Here is a 20,565-nt window from a genome sequence, read left to right as displayed (position 1 = left end):
GGTTTGATGCTGTTAAAAACTCTCTTAGCGAGTTAATCTGGATTTAGTTGAGTACTGATTAACATCATACAGTGTGATCTAGATCAGCAGGAGGCTGTTTGATCACTAATTGGCTTCTGGCACATACTGTAGCAGCCAATTAATGTAACCATATTGAATTATTGGATGTCAAACATTACCTAATGTCACATTATCAGTGTCTTGGTGTCTTGGCTTAATTCAATCAGCCTTTGATGACTGAATGTAACACAGAGAGTAACAAGCACAGAGCAATTCAGTATTGACCTGGTTTCTCAAGGGACCTGGTAAGCTGCTTTTTGGAAAACAAAAAAAAACAATACCCTGTCTCAGACATATGCTGTAACTGTTACTGTAGGCTACATCTAAGTTTGAAATTATCAGGTGAGAAGAAATTGTGAGTGTGTTCCTCTTCCCTGCACAAATGTCATATATTGTGTTAGAAAACTGCAAAACAGAAACACAAATAGCTCTTCATTTTCCTACTGCAAGAGAAAATATTTGTTTCCTTCATGCAGGCCACATTGCTATAGTTTGATTTAATAAGATCGACTGTGCTGACAGGTTTCTGTTACTATATGCACTCTGTAATGTTAAATACAGAGTCCGTCAGTGCAGCTACAGATGCATCCGTGTTTCCCTCTGTAGACGCTCAGTGTTTGGATACTTGCTCCCCTGAACTGTGGTGATCCTAAATGCATGTTGGAACCTGCATCCAGTGCTGCCTGCTCAATATCAGATCAACCAAGTGTTGAATCTAAAACAGGTTTGCCCTCATGTACACGAATTCTGAAAGGCACAGCTTTGAAATCAACATCTGCAGGCGGTGGTTGACAGAAGCTCTTTCAGTCCTTTATGTGCATTTTTGAGAGAATCCATCATAAATCAATGCTTTTAAACTTTAAAATGGAGATGCATAATGGAGATAGCAATTAAAAACTTTACTTTTTAATTAAAAAGTTTACACACACTTACATGACTCACCAGGGTGTCATTACTTTGACCTTATGGTGGCATTATAACGATTTCAACATGTGTATTTTTCTGGTACATTACTATTTTGCAGCCTTGCACTCTAGTTAACCTTCGTCCTACTGACTGGGGTACCTGCAGACCCCGTAGCATATGTTTTGTCATATATCACAGGTATTTATTATATATTGTTGTATTGTTACTGGAGCTTTACTTTCTCTTTCTGAACAGTGACTTCAACCAGCTGCTGACTGAATCTGAGTGAGTTTATAACAATTGTGATTAAGAGTGAAACTTATGAAGGCATTTCGGTTAAGGGAGTGTTACATGGTGAAATGTAATTACAAATTAATGTAATATTTTTTAGTTTTCCTTTTGAGCTAATGCCTTACTTATTATCTTATTTCTATGTTCACTATATTTGGAAAATAGTTGATAAGGACCAAAATAATTCACTAATACTAATAATGTTTGCAGCAGTTATGTTTATTTCCCAGCTAGTAGTCCTTATATGTTATATATGTTAGATATGTTAGGATGAGTGTAAATGAAACTAAAGCAGGCTATACCTATCACTTCATTGGGTGTATATAGGTGAATTAGCCTCGGAAAGTCATAAAAACTACTGTGCCACTTTATCTCCCTTCTTCTTCTTCCACTCATTCATCATTATCTCTCACCATATCTCTGTGAGTGTCAGTGTTCAGGTCGGACTTTGAAACTGAGCCTTGCTCCTTGAAATAACTCTAGAGTGATACCTCTCTCTTTTGTGTGTTTGCTCCCCCCCCCCCCCCCCCCCCCATCCTAGTGCACTGTGGTGGTCGGTCGGTGGGGCACGTGAGAAAGTTAAGCAGCTGTTTGACCGGGGCTCGTCACTGCGTCACGCTCTGTCTCCGCCCTGATTGGCTCGCGCTTGTGCAACCGTGCAGTTGTATAAAACTCTGCAGTTTTGAAGGAGTTGGCAGAGAGTCACCTGCAGGGATCGCATCCGTCTAAGTTGGGGGGGAAAACTCTGCTGAGCGAGAGAGGGGAGGAAAAGAAGGACAAAAAGAAGAAGAAGAAGAAGAAGAAGAAGAAGAAGAAGAAGAAGAAGAAGAAGAAGAAGAAGAAGAAGTAGGAAAAAGAGCTTGCATCGTTTTTTTTTGTTGCGGATTTATCTCGAGAAAGTGATTTTTTTTTTTTTTTTTTTTTTTAGAGATGCAGAGTTGCGCCAAGTCGTGGGGGATCTTCCTGGTCAAGTCGGTGAGTCCCGGCGCACCATGCAGGCATCTGAGTGGCAAGAGCCGCGTGGTTTGGAAACTTCAGCAATGCAGGATCCGAAACAGCGGTGCATCTGCATCCCTGACCCGAGCAGCAGCAGCAGCCCGGGGTCTCCGGACGTCTGCAGCCGCCTCCTCCTCTTCCTCCAGACAGATCGAGAGGATACTGCCCCGGCACGATGACTTCGCGGAGAGGCACATCGGTCCAGGTGAGAGGGAGAAGAGAGAAATGCTGGATGTGCTGGGACTCGAGGTAAGATTCATGCACCAAAACATAAAACAAAAAATGTAATTTGGGCGCTAAAACAATTCAGGCGTGAGAAAATATTTATGCAGCATATTTATATCTCATCTAATATTAATATGCATGTTGTGCATGCTTTAATATAATTATAATTATAATAACCCCCCCCCCTTTATTCTTCCCCATTCAGTCGATCGACCAGTTGATCGAAAACACAGTGCCATCCTCCATCCGTATGCAGCGGAGTATGAAAATGGATGATCCAGTGTGTAAGTTTTACTGTATTGCTTTAATAACCTCTTTTATGTGACTCTTTTTTTTTTTTTTATACATCCTTCCACTTAAAAAAGCTGCATGATCAACCAAAGATGCAATTGTGCCAACCTCGATATAAAATGGTAAATCAAATCACTACCACTAAAACAGGCTCGTCTTCAGCTCTCTCTTTCTTTTCTTTCTCTCTCCCCCCACATTAAACTGGGCGTCAAATGAAGCCAAGTGAGTGGCTGAAATGTAGGTTGCAACCTCTATTGTTGGTCGCTCTCCGCTGTTAAGTCTTCCTTTGAACATATTTGGAGTTGTTTTTGCGAAACTCGGCGAGCGGCACCAATCTCCTGTTGGGAAGCCTGATGCTCATAGGATGGCAACTGGAGTGTAAAGTTAAAGCCTTGAGCTCCGGTCCCAAGTCCAGTTCAATCTGGTTACAGCGTTCACATTACATCACAGCCGAGGGGCTTCCTAATAAGGTGACTTGGGTATGTTTTTCATGGCATTTGCCTGGATGTTCTTTTCCCTCTTTTTCTCTCTCTCCCATGCAATGCGTGTATATTTCAGTCCTCCCGAGTTGTTTCCCCTATTATTATTATCATCATTATTATTATGAGACAGTCTTATCAGAGGGGATTTCCAGCAAACAGCAGAAGAGATAAAGCTGTGACTTAAGTAAAATTGGCTCTAGTAGAAGATATAAAACAACTGCTTTTCTGTCTAATGTAAGCCCCACCCCCCTTTTTTTTAGCTGAATAAATGAGGATGAATTATGAGTGTAGATTTTCTGCTTTGTTGAACTGTGGGCTATTTTTATGCTTTTTCTATTTTGAGTGCGCAAAGGTGCAAAATAGGAAGAAAAATAAAGACAATATAATAACATTAGCCTATAATAATGCATGCACAGTCACATGTAAGTGATCAAATTGATTCTTTGTTAATGGCCATCTATTACACTTAGTGAAGTTTTAATCACCATTAGCTATGAATCATCAATTTGTGCAGCAGTATGGTCACATTGTCTCATGACCCTGAAAGTGTACATGATGATATTGAATCATCACCCAACCTTAAAAATAGGCTTTTTTTAACATGTTATCTTTAATGCACAGTGTGCTGAGACACATTCAGTTTATGATTATGCCCCCTGAATAAATGCTAACGTGACCCTATTGCAGAGTCTTTATTGACCTTTTTTAAAGCATATATTTGTGTCATTCAGCAGTAATTGTTCACTTGAGAGAGTTGACTTTAACACTGGGGAGATCTTGTGGAAAATACAACATTCAGGAGGGATTATTGTCGAGTTAAAGAAGTTATTAATCCTCAGGTGATGTGGCTTTTCCGAAATTCACCTAGCCGGATCCGCCTTCCTCTGAGTCTGTCAGGTTTCATAATGCAACAAGCCATGCTGAAGGAACAAACTGGAGGCCGTGCTGGTTTTTCTGCTTGTTCAGCTCTGGAGGGCTTCAGTTTGCAAAGCCAGCAAGGGATTCTCTCTCCCAACAATAGACCTCCTGGATGGTTCTGAATCAGGCTTTTTTTGCTGCTCTGTAGAACTCCGGGACCATGGGAAAGCAGTCCTCCCTCACTGAAACAAACTCACACACACATACACAGAGATACAAACAAACATAATACCACATTTTTTTTTTTTTTTTTGTACTGAATTTCGTCGATTCACCACCTCCTCCCACCGGACCATTTTCTTCGCCCCCCCTGCCCCCGTCACAGGAGCTGTAAATATCCACTTGTACACTGGGTATGGGCAAACGGTCCCTCTCCCCACCTTTCTTTTCTGAAAACAGGAGTAGTTGGGACTCTCGGTTTCAGACGGGCAGCATTGTCCATTCCTTGGAGTTGCTAGGCAGCCAGGAAGGCCAGAGGAATCTCAGAGGCTGGTTGTGTTTTGGCCGTGCTCCCTTACAGCAGTGGGGAATGAGGCTAAATAACAGCCGTCGAGAAAGAACCCAACACGGGGGTCGTCCTCCTCCCTGATCGCTTGTGACACGGACAGAAATATAAATATACGTATCTAAATCGTTTTAAGAGTAAATGTGGAGTGCGTGGCAGCTCTAAATGATCGCATGCCTCTCCGATTAAAGTTAATAACTACTACTGCTGCAGGTCCTCACATGAGAGACGAGATGCTGCTCATCAGAACTTTTGGCATTTCTTGTCCTGCCATCACTGATTGTTTTATATACCAGTGAGACAGGAATTGGTTGATAAATTGCATTGTGGTGTATTTAATTATTTATTGTGATTCAGTGTATTTTATGAAAGTTCACTAAGAAACGGATAAGAAAACTATATTTTGGGTTAATCCTGCAAAAATTAAGGTACTTTATCATATTGAAACAAAAATCATGCAACTTAATTACTGCCATAAATCAGTCCAGATTGTCGAAGTCCCCCTGATATGTCACTTACAACTAGAGACGTAGACAAAATGATCTTGTCTCTTGTGTTTGTTTTTTATATCTATATCAGTCTGTAGCCCAAAGTAGAAACTGAAAAGACTAAATCATAAGTAATATTGTACCTTTTTGTCTTTTTTTTAACAACAAACATAACATATTTGTCCTCTTAGAAATGTTCAATTTATAAGCAATAAACTGCTCAGTTACATACATACAGGGATTTTCCTGCTCCAGCCTTTCTTGATAGCTTATGGTGGCTAATGGAAGCTATTGTTAGCAAAGTTTTAGCATTTAACAATAATATTATTAGTGAGTTGTAGTAATAATCACAAAGTGGCCATTCTTACATCCTTGGTTTGAATATTTTACAGGTGAGAATGAGGTGCTGGAGACTCTGCAGAAGATTGCATCAGAGAACAAAGTATGGCGGTCCTACATCGGCATGGGCTACTACAACTGCTCTGTACCGCCACCCATCCAGCGTAATCTCCTGGAGAATGCAGGCTGGTGAGTGTCCTCAGGTCACCTTCCCTCAGAAGAAACTGTATGAGAATTAGAGAGTGCTGTGACCTTTTTTTTTCATCCCTCATCCCATAATGATGTTTATTCATAGGGTTTGGTTACTCATTTGAAGCTTAATTGGAGTGGCGCAGAGTAATGTGCCCTTTATAGGAAGTCTTGTGACTTCAGGTTACCGAAACTTCACTCATGTGAGATCTGATGACGTGCGTCTCTCCGGCTTTCTGCTGAACAAGATATTCTTTCACTCAAATCCAAATCAACCATGCTAACTTATGTTGTGTTGTATCCAACATTCTTGGCTCGGGGGAGACCTACAATGCAACCCACTGTCCCGTGTCGGCCCCTTGAATGACCACCAACTCTGTGCTATTGTCCTCGTGTCCAAATTTGCTCTGTTGATTCATTGTGTATTTCCCACCCTCAGGGTGACTCAGTACACCCCCTACCAGCCCGAGGTTTCTCAGGGTCGCCTGGAGTCTCTCCTCAACTACCAGACCATGATCTGTGACATCACTGGCCTGCCTGTGGCCAACGCCTCCCTGCTGGACGAGGGGACGGCTGCTGCTGAGGCCATGCAGCTCTGCCACAGGTATTTGCACACTGACCTATTGTACAAACACAAGCAGTAGAGAGCAATCTTTGCTCTCCGGATTGTGTCATCATGAATAAAAGATAATTACTCTTACACTTTAGGATAAGTAATGTCTTGCCTACAAGAAGGAACTAAGGGGCAAATGCAGGCATTTTATATACATAAACATATATGTGTGTGTTGTGTATAGCGACTTTTAGTGGATGCAGCAGGGTAGAAGCTTCAGTTTCTGAGCGACCAATTATGCAAGTGACCAGTAACATTTAGGGTTTGGGTCCCTTTTTTGTAGATGTAGCAAAATGTTCCTGTAATGCTTGACGTAAAGTGTTAATTGTAATTTTTGGCTTGGTATACCGTGTTTTGTCCACATTTTTCATTCTCAGGTATTTGTGTTTACTTCTCACAGACAGAACAAAAGAAGAACCTTCTACATTGACCCACGTTGCCACCCTCAGACCATTGCTGTGGTGCAGACCAGAGCCAAGTATGTATTATAAACGCACGTCAATGTGTGATCTCTCTCTAAATACAAAAGAGGATTTGCTGAAGCAGGTTTAAAGCTACCAAAACACAGAAAATAGTTTTCTCTCATGTACTCTTAGTACTATGTTAGGCCATTATATGTCCATAGATCAAGAACATCTCCCTTTGACTGTTATGTTGCAGCTACATTGGGGTAAAAACATTGCTGAAGCTGCCTCATGAGATGGACTTCAGCGGGAAGGACGTGAGTGGCGTGCTCTTCCAGTATCCAGACACTGATGGCAGGGTGGAAGACTTTACTGCCCTCGTAGACCGCGCACACAAGGGAGGGGTAAGAGAAGTTTGCCAACAAAACAAGTAAAAGTGCAACAAAAACTCTGCAATAATGTAAAGAATTTATGTAATGTGATTGTCATACGCTGCATATAGCTCACTTATTTTACTATTTTGTTATGATAGTGCTGTTTTCTTTCACTGTAGTTGCTCTTTATTGGTTATATTGTGAGTTTGATTCATCACCATCTGAGTGGAGGAGTGTCCATATCTGATATCCAAATGTAATCCTCAAGGTGTCTCAAGGAAGTGATTGGATTCCCCTTTTTTATAGCAGGCTCACTTTCATTTATATGCTGAAGACACAGCTGTATATTTTCATTATTTTAAGTCAATCCTTAAAAACACTACAGATTAGTCAGAGTGAGCAAAGAGGGTTAATTCACTCAGTCATACCACAGTTCAGTTTACATTTCTTTCCGTGTCCAGGCCCTGGCTTGCTGTGCCACAGATCTGTTGGCTCTCTGTGTGATGCGCCCCCCTGGAGAATTTGGGGTTGATATTGCATTGGGAAGTTCCCAAAGGTTTGGGGTTCCTCTCTGCTACGGCGGTCCCCACGCTGCCTTCTTTGCTGTCAAAGACAACCTGGTCCGAATGATGCCAGGCAGAATGGTTGGAGTCACCAGGTAAGACACAGTGCTCAGGATACCCCTGAGAGAGAAAAATTACAGATCTTTATGTTAAAAAGAGTAATTGTGTTTGCGTTTCAGGGATGCAGCCGGTAAGGAAGTATATCGGCTTGCACTGCAGACCAGAGAGCAGCACATCCGCAGAGACAAAGCAACCAGCAACATCTGCACCGCTCAGGTATAACCAAGTTCACACTTCATTTTATGTGTAGAAATCATGAAGTGGGAAAGATATACTGATTGTGTGTGTGATCCAAAATATACCCCAAGGGCCTCTATAATTACTTTTTTAGCAGAATTTTGCGGTATTTAAATCGTGTGTTTTTTCTCCTGTTGCTTAATTGATTCTTTTTCATATTCTGTCGTTCAACCTCTGACTACTAGGCTCTGCTTGCCAACATGGCTGCTATGTTCGCACTGTATCACGGCCCCCAAGGACTCAAACACATCGCTGAGAGGACGCACAATGCCGCTCTGATCCTCGCTGAAGGTAAATGTTTGTTTTGACTTGAAATCAAGCACCATTGAAACAGCACAAGGATAAATCCCTGAAAGTAGCCGATTTAAATTTTTAATCCGCTCTCCTTTTTTAATTTGGTAGCTGAATGAATGACTGAATAAATAATCATTCACACCTTACTTTGTTTAAGGTCTGAAGAGAGCAGGACACAGACTGCACAGCGAAATGTTCTTCGACACTCTGAAAATCAACTGCAGTGTGGCGGCCAAAGACATCCTGGAGAGAGCCGTGCAGAGGCAGATAAACCTGAGAGTCTACACTGAGGGAGTGGTGAGAACCAGTCGTATTCCTGGAAAGCATTTCAGTGGCGGTTTAGTGAGCTTTCATTCACAAAAGAATAGCTGTTAATCATGTCTGGAATCCAGAGCAATTAATAACAAAAGCGGCATAATTTGCAAGCAGCATGTTAGCATTGTCGCAGCACTGGAGGGTAATTGATCTGAGAATATGAAACCTCATCACTTATTTACAGTATAATGAAACCAACAGAAAATTCTGGCCGCTTAAGCACACCATCATTCACATTAGAGCTTTAAGAGCAGGAACGCCCAGTACAGAGTGATTATAAGGAAATAAATGATGACAAATCGCCAACTAGGAAAGATTAAATATGTTTTATCAATACATAAAGTTTAACTTGTAAATGTATTTTGCTGCTTAATTTTCTATTTACTCTTTTAATTATGTAATACATACTATGTGCCAAATATTATCTTGATTAATCAATAAAACCTTTGGGCCTGACCAGAAAACAGTGAAAAATGGCCATTGCAATATACTGACCAGCACCGAAACCCCCCAAAATATTTGTTTTATTATAATGCAATGAAAGCACCAAATTCTCACATTAAAAAAGCTGATCCTCCCGGTTTGGGCTTTTTTAAAAGAATAATCAGGTAATCATTGCACCTCCTTAATTATTCATCTATATTTGTGCACACCACTGCATATTTTTATGTTTAGTTGTTTTATTAATTTAAAAAAATCATATGTTTCTGATATTTCATCATATAAATAGCCAAAACATGCAAAAATATCTGATACGATCCACTTTTAAAAATCAGTTAAGGACAAACTTTACTAATAGAAACTTGTGTTGTGAGAACTTTGACGGACTTTGCAGGTAAAAACGAGTTTATTTTCCAACCATCTGTGGCAAAAATCCAGAGTGCTTTGGGCTTCTTGATCATTTCGAAACCAAAAATGGGAGGTGGAAGCTTTCGATCTAGTCAGAGGCAATTATTGTGGTGAAACTCGATGTTTTTCATATCAGTTATTTTCAGAAATCTCAAATATTCCATTAACTGGATTTAATCTACAGTCCTACTGTAACACATGGATAAATGGGAGTAGGCAGCGCCAGAAAGGAACACACTGCTGAAAAACAAGAACCAAGGAAACTAAGATGCTCTTCATTTCTGTAACAACCATAGAATTTATAGCATTTTTAAATAGATAAATTATAATCACCCAATCCTACGTATCTGTAAAGAAATTACAATACCTGACATTTATTTTATCTTATAGTATTTTTGTCATATTGTGTGATTGTTTTGTCTTTTTTATTTCTGTTTTTGAATAAAACTTTATCTCTGCTTCTCTGTCGACAGTTGGGTATCTCTCTGGATGAGACTGTGACTGAAAGGGACTTGGATGATTTGCTGTGGGTCTTTGGATGTGAATCCTCAGCTGTAAGTTGATGGCTACAGTTCATTCAATATGTCTCACATCTTTCTGCCTCATTATTCTATCTATTAATTTTTCTAAAGTGTCATCATTTAAAGTTTTAAATTTCAGTTATTTCTTGGTTTTGAGGTTGCTCAGTGTTTTTAAATACTAGTTTTTGGGTTAAAAGTAGAGCACCACCTGCTTTAATTTCAAATGATTCATTTTCAGGAGCTGATCGCTGAAAAGATGGGCGAGCGGGTGAAAGGGGTCATGGGAAGTCCATTCAAGAGGACCAGCAAGTACCTCACACACCAGGTCTTCAACAGGTTGGTAGTTCTCATTTAAAGTGTTTTCTCCCTAGTATGGTGTCGATTTAAAAAAAAAAAAAAAAAAAAAAAAAAAAAAAAAAATCATTCAACTAACCCTAATATCCTCCTCTAACTGGAACTCCTCAAAGTGCTCAATTTATTTATTATGTTAGAGAAACATGTTGTCTTGATACACCATGTTTTAAGCAATTTAACTCATGCACCAGTTTTAGCAGCCAACAGAGAGACATATTATCTTTATTAGTGCCACAAATGCAGTCTGATATCAGGGCCGCTTATGTCTATGTCCTCAGTTTGTCCTCGGACATTATCATTGAGATATACTTGGAAAGATGCATTGTCAGCCTTTCTACTAATACAATTAATAAACATGCCAATGGTGACAAACCAGATATTTTTATTAGAGCATTATAACCTTGAGTCAAACGCACTTCTTTGATTATCTTTGTCTGCAGCTACCACTCTGAGACCAACATTGTGCGATACATGAAGCGTCTGGAGAACAAGGACCTTTCCCTGGTGCACAGCATGATCCCACTGGTTAGTCCTACCTGAAGTTAAAAAGCATGTTTAGACAGCTGAAATTCCTATCACACCAAATGTAAATTTGGTGGTAAAATAATGTTTTCTTCTTCAGGGCTCCTGTACCATGAAGCTAAATAGTTCTTCAGAGCTTATGGTGAGTCATTCAATAGATCTGACCTAAACTCAGATCTTTATAACAAATTAGACATCCTAAAATCTTGCATGAAGTAGTTTTTGTAAAGTTGAGTTTTCTCTGTCCTTCCTTCTTCAGCCCATCACCTGGAGGGAGTTTGCTAACATCCACCCGTTCGTGCCCCTGGATCAGGCGGAGGGCTACCAGAAGCTCTTCAGACAGCTGGAGAAGGATCTATGTGAGGTGACGGGCTATGACAAGATCTCCTTCCAGCCAAACAGGTAAAACATTGTTTGTTGCAGCACAGAAGTTGAATGTACGAGTCCAAGCACCTAAATTCTGCCACACATCATGAAATAAAGTCATGCTTAACTGTTAATTTCCCCTTTTACAAGCTGTTCCAAAGTAGCCTCGAGGCTGCATGCAAAAAGTCACTATTAGACATTTAAGGCTTTAAATAACTGTCTAATTTTTAATCTCATGTGAGAATCATTAACAATAAAGGCTTTCTATTCTGTTCTATTGGACATATTAAAAGGATTAGACTGGTACTGGAGCTGGGCTAGCTTTAAAATCGGCCAAATAATGGTGATGCATGTGATTTTCAATGATGCATTATTTATAAATGTATATCCATTCATTGGTTATTATGTGTATATATTCTTAGCTTGAGTAAGTAACAATACTAAAAGGTAGAACCAGGGAAACAAGGCCTTAGTTTAAGTATGAATCCAGCACCATGCATTTACCTTTTTGAGTCCAGGACTTTGTAGTTGGTTTCAGACTTAGTCAGTATCCTTTAGTCAAGCAACTAAATGATTTCAGTTTTCAATTGATATAACACACACCCACTTCAGCTGTCTATCACCACTTATCAGCAGCCGAGGGTTTATGGATAGTACACCATGCTACATTGGCCCAGAGAGTTATCGTACAGCAAGCTTTTCCTCCCATATTTCGCTCCCCTTTTGGTAATGTCTAAACACTGGTCTTTGAACTGTGCTGAGCTAATGATGTGAGTGTGTGCGTGTGGTACATAACCATGTTGTATTTGCCTTGTCTTCCAGTGGCGCTCAGGGAGAATACGCTGGCCTGGCAGCCATTAAAGCCTACCTGAACTCAAAGGGAGAGCATGCCAGGAGTGTAAGTGTGCTGCTGTTGAGAGAAAAAAAAAAATCTCATACTGAAGTCAGTGTGGATTAATGTCATGTAGAAGTTAATAAGACATTTAGGCTTTCATCTGATCCTGTTAACCTACCCAAGCTGGTAACACTTTGTTTGAAGTCCCCCTATGTAGCATTTATAAGCCGCATATAAACAGTAAAAACATGGTTCATAACACATTACAATGTATTTTTAAGTAGATATAAATATTTATTAATATATATCTCCCAGCAACTATAAACTCTGTGGTTACTACCTGTAAGTGGAATGTAAATATAAACATGCATGACAGTGTAGTAAAACTACGACTACATTATTTTCATTATCAATTAATCTGCTGACTGTTTTCTCGAGTAGCCAGTTGGTCTGTAAAATGGTGGGAAAAAAAAGGTTTGCTCTCACAGAAGACCACATGAACCTGAAAATATTCCCATTCGAAAAGCTACAATCAGAGAATTTGGGCAAAAATAATGACTCAAAGCAATTCATAGATTGGCGATTATTTTTCTATCACTCAACTAATCATTGCAGGTTTAAAAATGTCCTTGTATCTGCTTATAATAAATGGCTAAATGTATGTATATTTCTTATAAATGCTTAATTGTTACCCTCAAGGATAACTGAATGAATAAGCTGCTTTATTCACTTAGTCTCAGCAATACTAGAGGAAATAGGATTAAAGCCCTGATTATCTGCATAAAGAGAAGATTAAGAGCCACAGCATGAGAATATATGAAGCCTCAGCTGTTGCCTCTTTTTGTATTCTTTTACAAACCCCAATTGAAAATGAAACTTTAAGGCTTTCAAATAGATTAAAGTGACTGAAAGCGAAAAGATGTACATTTCTGTGCTATTCTTAGTCCTGATAGTTATATATGGCTCACATATGGATGATTTATTACCAGTATTTTATCATTAGGCTTACATAAGCCATAGAGTCAGCCTGAGTTCCTAATACAATGGTCAGGATTATTGTTCAGATTAACATGTTTCAGGCATGGTTGAAAATTAGTTCAGTATCTTTGACATGCTGATTGTCAGTAGCTCAAGGGCAAAACAAGATAAGAGGCTGCTGCAGATTAAAGACTGGCTGACTCAAGTATTTTTTCCTCGACTATAATTTGGCCTTTGTTTTTTAATGGCTCTCTCATAAGCACATCTTAGATAGTGGCCTGATCCCTTGAAACAGTCGAAGTCCAAACTGACAACAGTTTGTGCAAACAAAGGGGCTGAAAGTGCTCTGATCCCACCATAGGTTACCTGCTTCCAAGATTCCATATTTGGAGGTTTTAAGACACTGCCGAGCCCGTCACACCAGTGACTTGCTGTTGTCAGTGTTTTCCCAGTCAGTCATTTGTCAGTGTTACCCAACTCACAGGGCTAAGTGCCCCAGTTTCCTTGTGTGACTAAGTTGCAAAATGTCAGAAGTGTCCCTAATAAGGGATAAAATCAATTAGTGACCTGCAGGCCGGTTATACATTAGTAGCAATCGTGGGTGTTGGCCAGATCAAAATTCAGCCTCAAAGAGTTGTAGCATTTCCACACACTGACTAAGCACATACAGTATATTAACATATATTTATATGGAGTTAAGATTTTTATTCTATATTTTTAAAATGGCAGATTATGTGGTATTAACTGCCATGGTAAATTTAGCTATAGACTCAGCTTTAAAATGTCCTTAGATGACTTTCCTTACATGCTCTTTTTAAACAATGCAGGATTGTTGGGGTTTCAAAATTCCTCAGGAAAAGTAATAAATAAAATAATAATTATCTTTTTTTTTTAGCTGAAAACATGTTGCTTTCATCCCCAGTTTGGCTTTTCTTTCTCTTTATAAATGCTGTTGTTCCTTAATGACCAGAAGTTCTTATCATAGCCTAAATGGAAGTATTTCTTTTCATACAACTACATAATAGAATTAAATCATAATTAACATCAATATCACTTCTTGATATTCTAGTTAACTGGTGTCCTGTGCATGTCTGTCCTGCTACATTGATATTTCTCTCTGCTGCAGGTCTGTTTGATCCCCAAGTCGGCCCACGGCACAAACCCAGCCAGCGCTCAGATGGCCGGCATGAAGGTGCAGGTGGTGGAGGTGGATAAAGATGGCAACATCGACATGGCACACCTCAAGACCCTGGTAAGATTTAGGACAAGAGTTTACAGCAGGGATATACAGTATAGAAGAAATTAGACTTCTCTGGCAGATAAAGCAATGAGGGTCACCTTTCACATTTGCTAGTAAGTGTTTAAAAGGAGTAAATGTATTATCTCTAATAGGATCAGTGTGTATGATTTATCGGCATCTTTTGGAAATGACCTGGCAGAAATTGAATATAATATTCATTAGTGGGTTAGGGTTTTAATTAGTGTATAATCACATGAAAACAAGAATCATAGCCCAGCCTTTCAAGTTTTGTGGCCACCGTAGTCTCTCCTACATGTTTAGAAGTGTAGGTTGAGAAGAGGGGTATTCATTTGGTTGCAATCTGCAGCCTCACTGCTACGACTAAATTGATGTGAGTTGTTGATTGGCTGATATCCAAAAGAGCGGTACAGTTTGAATTTTCTGCATGTAATCAGGTAACTTGTGTCTTTATTGAATGTTTCTCATGATACGTTATTATGTAACTTTGTCACTGATAAGGAATCAAACATGTTAGGAAATGTCAAACTGTATTTATTATATTATAATATTCTGCTGGTTTTGAAGGTTTTTGTAGGCCTTTTGATCATGAAATTTAAGAAGCTCATGAAAGTAAAAATTAACGACCCTTAGGTATAGATTAGAAGTTACAGGTCAAACTATTTTCATTATATTATTTAACTTCTAATAATTGTTGCCCTTTCTTACAGGTGGACAAACACAAGGCGAATCTTGCAGCCATGATGATCACCTACCCCTCCACCTTTGGCGTTTTTGAGGAGCAAATTGGAGACGTGTGCCAACTTATTCACGAGAACGGCGGCCAGGTGTACCTGGACGGTGCCAATATGAACGCCCAGGTGAGCCCAGAGTGACATGACGACTAAGCATTTCTGCTGTGCTGTTTAAAAACTTAAAATCCAGTTCATGGCAAATAAAAAAAATAATAACTTGTGAAATTTAAGGCTATTAGGATAAAGGTTTATGGGTGTTTGTTATCAGGCTGTAAATAGATAACCTTTGATCTCCGTAATATGCAGATGATCTTTTCACGCCAATGCTCCCTCCACCAATCCCTGACAGACTTACAGGCCCTGCCCCATCTGACTTTTAACACGCAAACTTCTTCTATTTTAATCCTAGCAGCCAGTCACAGGACTCTCAAATAGACCAAATTATGCTCAATAATCAAGAAGCAACCTCAATATTTCTGTGTGGCATTTTTATTATTCCGTCTCAAATGTCCAGTTAAAATCTGATAACACTGCAGCGTTGCATTTTTCTTAAGAGTTTATGGACATTTATCACCTGAGATCATTGTAGCCCAAAATAAATCTTAAATAAAAATTCTACATATCTACAATGGATCAAATGACAGTGTGTTATGTCAGAGGCCTTACTCGTGAGTTTCATCCCATTGTTTTTTTGTCCGGCTGCAACTTTACTGTTTTGGTTCACTCTCACCACTCTCGTAGAGTTGTTTTGGCTGCAGCAGGCAGCTGTTCTCAGTAAAATCACAAAAAAAAGCTCTAAAAAACACTGTGCACTACCTGCTCAGCACCAAACAGCAAACAGACACATTTGGCAACTTGCTGGCGAGCATAGCGGAGCCTTTAGCAGCTTATTTGATTGATAGAGAGAAAAAACAGAGCTAAAGGAGAGTGAATATTAGACTTACATTCATCAGGTAGACAGAAACATAACCCCAAATTAATGATAATGTTGCTTCATAACTTCTGGATGCATAAATAAGCGTCTCACAAGTTCAACATTTTAAAGAGTTATATGTGTTTAGCGTAGTTTCCACTGACCCCAAGTGGCCAAAAAAATCAGCTAATGCAGGTTTAGTGGAGCTGAACTTCCTTATAGACTAAGCAATATCCCCCATCTGTCTTAAGTTAAGTCAATAAAACAATTATTTACTTACTCTACACTCTGTAGACAAACATTAGTCACACGACTGCAAATTTGAATTGAGACTGAGTAATAACACAAACTAGTTTTACTTTCCTATTCAGTAATCCAAGTTATAAATGGGGAAAAGTGGTAAATGTTCCAGGTGAATTTAGCCATTTGGGAGTGTTCATTTTTCTTTTTCTCGCTCCTCTAGGTTGGTTTGTGTCGTCCTGGGGATTACGGCTCTGATGTGTCTCATCTCAACCTGCACAAGACATTCTGTATCCCTCATGGTGGTGGAGGACCCGGCATGGGGCCGATCGGAGTGTAAGTATAGACAAGACTATAAAATTAGTGCATCTAAACATTTACATCAGTTGTTTTGGATTTAAGCTCAGGTGCTAAATATCCTGTAATCCTTAAAATTAAATAATGTCTCCAGGATTAGTTGAACTAGTTTAATTTGAGTATGTTCTCATGACATTAATCTGCTCTCACATCAGGAAAGCCCACCTCGCCCCCTTCCTGCCGAGCCACCCGGTGGTTGCCATGCAGTCCAACACCAGCAGCTCACTCGGCACCATCAGCGCCGCCCCCTGGGGCTCCAGCGCCATACTGCCAATCTCCTGGGCTTACATCAAGGTCAGGACGGATCAACAGCCATATTCATATTTTGTTATTTTGACAAGACAACCTATCAGCGCTATGACACTGGATCTGTCTCAAAAGATAAAGTTGTTAGTGTAGTTCTGAAGCAAAAGCACACTGACAGTGTAATGTGGAAAACATTTCTCTAGACTTAATGAGTCAAAGGCAACTGGACTTAATGTTTTGACCTGGTGGGACATTTTCCTCATTGTGAATTTTTGTGAAACTGCCTGTGAGGGAATGTCAAGGTGGCCTAGTAAGTGTTGTCATGACGTTTTATCTTCTGTTTATCACGAAGGATTTGTATCTGAGGGATACTAAGTGCACATTTTGGACAAGTTTGAAAGATGCACCTTCTGGTTTTCATGTTTCTTCACCACTAGTCTTCAACACTAAAACAAACAATCCAGTGGCCATTAAATATTTATTACATATTTTCTTGACAACTGAGAAAGTTCAAAAAGTGACCTCATTGGTATTGTCTGTATCCAAACGATTTAAAAAATGTATTCACTTTAAAGTGATACATACACTTATTTCCATTAATATACTACACCCATCTGTCAGTTTTGAAAACCCAAATTTTGATTTAAACTTACTTTGTTGTGTAGAAATTGCTGCTTCACATCACTCCTGTGTTTTTGGTATTTAGATGATGGGATCGAAGGGACTGCATCACGCTACAGAGGTGGCCATCCTCAATGCTAACTACATGGCCAAGAGGCTGGAAGATCACTACAAGGTCCTCTTCAGGGGCAGGAAAGGTGAGACAATAACATAATTTCTATCAGTGTATGTTAATGTATTTACACATATCTTGGGATGATGTCTGCAATCAATTTGCAAAGACTTAATGCTTCTGATCAGCTTATGTCAAATTTAAAATCTTGTCCCTCATGTTATTGTTTGTCTGAACAGGTTTTGTCGCCCACGAGTTCATTCTGGACGTGAGGCCATTCAAGAAGACAGCAAATATTGAGGCTGTGGACGTGGCCAAGAGACTGCAAGATTACGGTTGGCCGAACATTCGCATTTCTATATAGCTGTAGTACAAATTATACTTTGTTCAGTAGAATTAACTGATTTGTGTGAAAATAAAGATAAAATATAAATAATATAAAAATATCTGTTTTCCAGGTTTCCACGCACCCACAATGTCGTGGCCCGTGGCTGGAACACTTATGATCGAGCCCACCGAGTCAGAGGATAAAGCTGAGATGGACAGATTCTGCGACGCCCTGCTTGGCATCCGACAGGAGATCGCAGACATCGAGGCAGGACAGATGGACTCCCGCATTAACCCGCTGAAGGTATGCTACTGGCTGGATTTGTCCATGTTTGTAACACCATTTTTTCTCATACAAAGACTGGCATAAAGCTGTTAAGTACATCCTGACATGTGTGTTTGTGTCTGCAGATGGCCCCTCACTCTCTGGCCTGCATCTCCTCGTCCACCTGGGACAGACCCTACTCCAGAGAGTTCGCAGCTTTCCCCCTGGTGAGTGTCCTCATCACTCTGACTTCAACGTTACAAATTTTTACATTGTGCTGATGGTGCATTAGAGAAATGTGTTGTCTGTGTTGCCCTCTAGTGGCTGTAAGCACCAATTACAACATTAGTTATTTTTTAATACTCTTACACACAACCTGAGGGGACAAAAAGGATAAGAGATTAAAAAATAAAGGAGAAAGCTATAGCAATTATAGTTTAGAACTGCAACAATTATTTAACAATTTGAAGCTTTTGTGTCATACATGATAGTAAACTGAATCTTTTTGACTCTAGTCTAGAGCTGCAACACTTAGTTGCAATCAGTTAATCAACTATTTTGATAATTGTTTGTCATTAAGCAAAAATAACAAATATGCTGGTTGCAACTTCTTGAATGTGACAATTTGAAGCTTATCTCTGTCATACATGATAGTTAACTGAATATCTTTGTCTTGGACATGTCACAATGAGCTCTAAGAATAATCAATAATAAACACAACTTGTTAGTTGCATTTACTGTCTAAATTAAATATCAAAACCAACAACGTGTTAGTCAATTTCTCAATACTTTTAAATCTCCCCACACTGTTAATTGTACATTTGTTTCTACTGAAGAAATCTTTTTTAAAAGTGTCAAGTTTAAGTTATTTCCCAAGTGTCATTTTTAGCTAATGTTACTTTAACTGGATTTATTCTGTGTCAGGCTTTGGCTACACTTAAGGGTTGGTTTTAGTCGTTTCTGTTGACAAGAAATTATTCAGTAGCAATTTTGGTGAATATACCACTGAAAAAAAATGTAAACTCAGCCAAATTATCAAAACTGGAAATAGTTTTGTTTTGTAATTTGGCTTAAGACTGAGATTCAGCAATTCTTAAGAGAACTTCCTTCACAGCATACTTTAAATTATAGTCGTTCCAACCACTTTTGATGAGTTTTACTGAAACCTGTTTTTAAACCCTTACACTGAAACACTCCGCTCGTCTTTACAGCCCTTCATCAGGCCTGAGACCAAATTCTGGCCGACCATCTCCAGGATCGACGACATCTACGGTGACCAGCACCTCGTGTGCACCTGTCCGCCCATGGAGGTCTACGAGTCTCCGTATGAGGAGAGGGCCTCCTCATAGATGCTCTCTGTGGCCCAGTCCCAATGTCCGGCCTAAGCTTTAAGCAGCGAACCCTCACTGACTTTAAAACACCCGTCTGGCTCAAAGAAAATGTAAACACGGCTGTGAAATCACGTTAGCTTGAGCAGAAGAATTTCTGTTGTGAGTAAAGTTAAGTTTTTCAGATGCACTCTAATAAAATTCAGTGATTGTTTCTCACTTTCCTGATATGATAGCAATTTCAGACTTCCCTGGTCATCCATGTTTTAACGCTAGTGCCCTGTGAACTGTGGTTAATCTCCTGAAGCACTGCTGAAAGTGTCCAAACTTTTAAAAAGGATCTTCAAGCACTTGCTGATTTCACAGGACAGCCCTGATCGAGCCCTCGCTGCCTCACATAAACAGATATGAGTCTTTGAGGTGGACATTGGGACCATGCCTCCGTCTAATCACACCCTTTTCTCCAGGGTTTTTTTTTTTTCCTACGCGAACTCTTCCAATGGACCAAAGGTGCAACATTTGCTTATCCAATATTGCAAAATAAGTGCACCCTTCGACACCAAGGCCGCTCCGTAACACAACTCTGAAACACTGTATTTTGAGCTGAGCACAGCTTTTTTTTTTTTTTTACTTCCAACATCTATAAAAAATACCCTTGGTGCCTCTATTCTGTTTTGTATAATAGCTGCCTTTTGTTTCTCGAATACCTGACAAAACATAGCAGTTAGTCTTCTTGTAGGCTTTTGTTAATATGCATCTATTGTATGAAAATGTTTTAATGTGTTGTGACATTTGTTGACTACATAGATGAGTCTTAATGTTAATTTTAAATGAAATATTTTCTAATCTAAAAATGTTGTCTGTAGAAAAGTGTATTAAACATTTGTCTTTAAGTTGAGTTCATGTCATCTATCAGCGTTAATGTTTGGGGTTTTAAGTTTTCATATTTCAGGTAACACTGCCATCCAGTGGTGATTAGTCACTTTTCATTGTTTGCGATTCCCTTTTCTATTAATTTACTCACATCTTTCCTTTCTATTTGGCTTGAGCTTAAACAATTCATCAACAAAAGCTGTCAACTATTTAGATTGTAAGTTTTTTTTTAAAAAAAAATTTTTAAGCAAAAATATCCAACATTTCCAAGATGTGATAATTTCCTGCTTTGGGATTTTTGTTGAACAAAATAAGC

The 20,565-nt window shown here is 39.3% G+C and overlaps 1 protein-coding gene across 1 annotated transcript; it reads left to right on the top strand.

Annotated features, from left to right (window-relative positions):
• The first annotated feature begins 1,960 nt into the window (after positions 1 to 1,960).
• gldc (glycine dehydrogenase (decarboxylating)) lies at positions 1,961 to 20,269 on the top strand. The gene is made up of 25 exons (XM_062416980.1): positions 1,961 to 2,502; positions 2,684 to 2,762; positions 5,555 to 5,690; positions 6,130 to 6,294; positions 6,704 to 6,781; positions 6,964 to 7,111; positions 7,543 to 7,739; positions 7,824 to 7,920; positions 8,127 to 8,232; positions 8,393 to 8,532; positions 9,873 to 9,953; positions 10,159 to 10,256; positions 10,715 to 10,799; positions 10,897 to 10,938; positions 11,056 to 11,198; positions 11,985 to 12,060; positions 14,102 to 14,227; positions 14,944 to 15,093; positions 16,344 to 16,456; positions 16,633 to 16,771; positions 17,430 to 17,541; positions 17,696 to 17,791; positions 17,915 to 18,087; positions 18,195 to 18,275; positions 19,260 to 20,269. The coding sequence occupies exons 1-25, from the start codon at positions 2,188 to 2,190 to the stop codon at positions 19,395 to 19,397; spliced, it is 3,114 nt and encodes a 1,037-aa protein (XP_062272964.1). The 5' UTR covers positions 1,961 to 2,187; the 3' UTR covers positions 19,398 to 20,269.
• Positions 20,270 to 20,565: the final 296 nt, after the last annotated feature.

The sequence above is a fragment of the Scomber scombrus genome, chromosome 4, assembly GCF_963691925.1.
Source record: "Scomber scombrus chromosome 4, fScoSco1.1, whole genome shotgun sequence".
NCBI lineage: Eukaryota > Metazoa > Chordata > Actinopteri > Scombriformes > Scombridae > Scomber > Scomber scombrus.
This window is presented reverse-complemented; position numbering and strand designations above follow the sequence as displayed.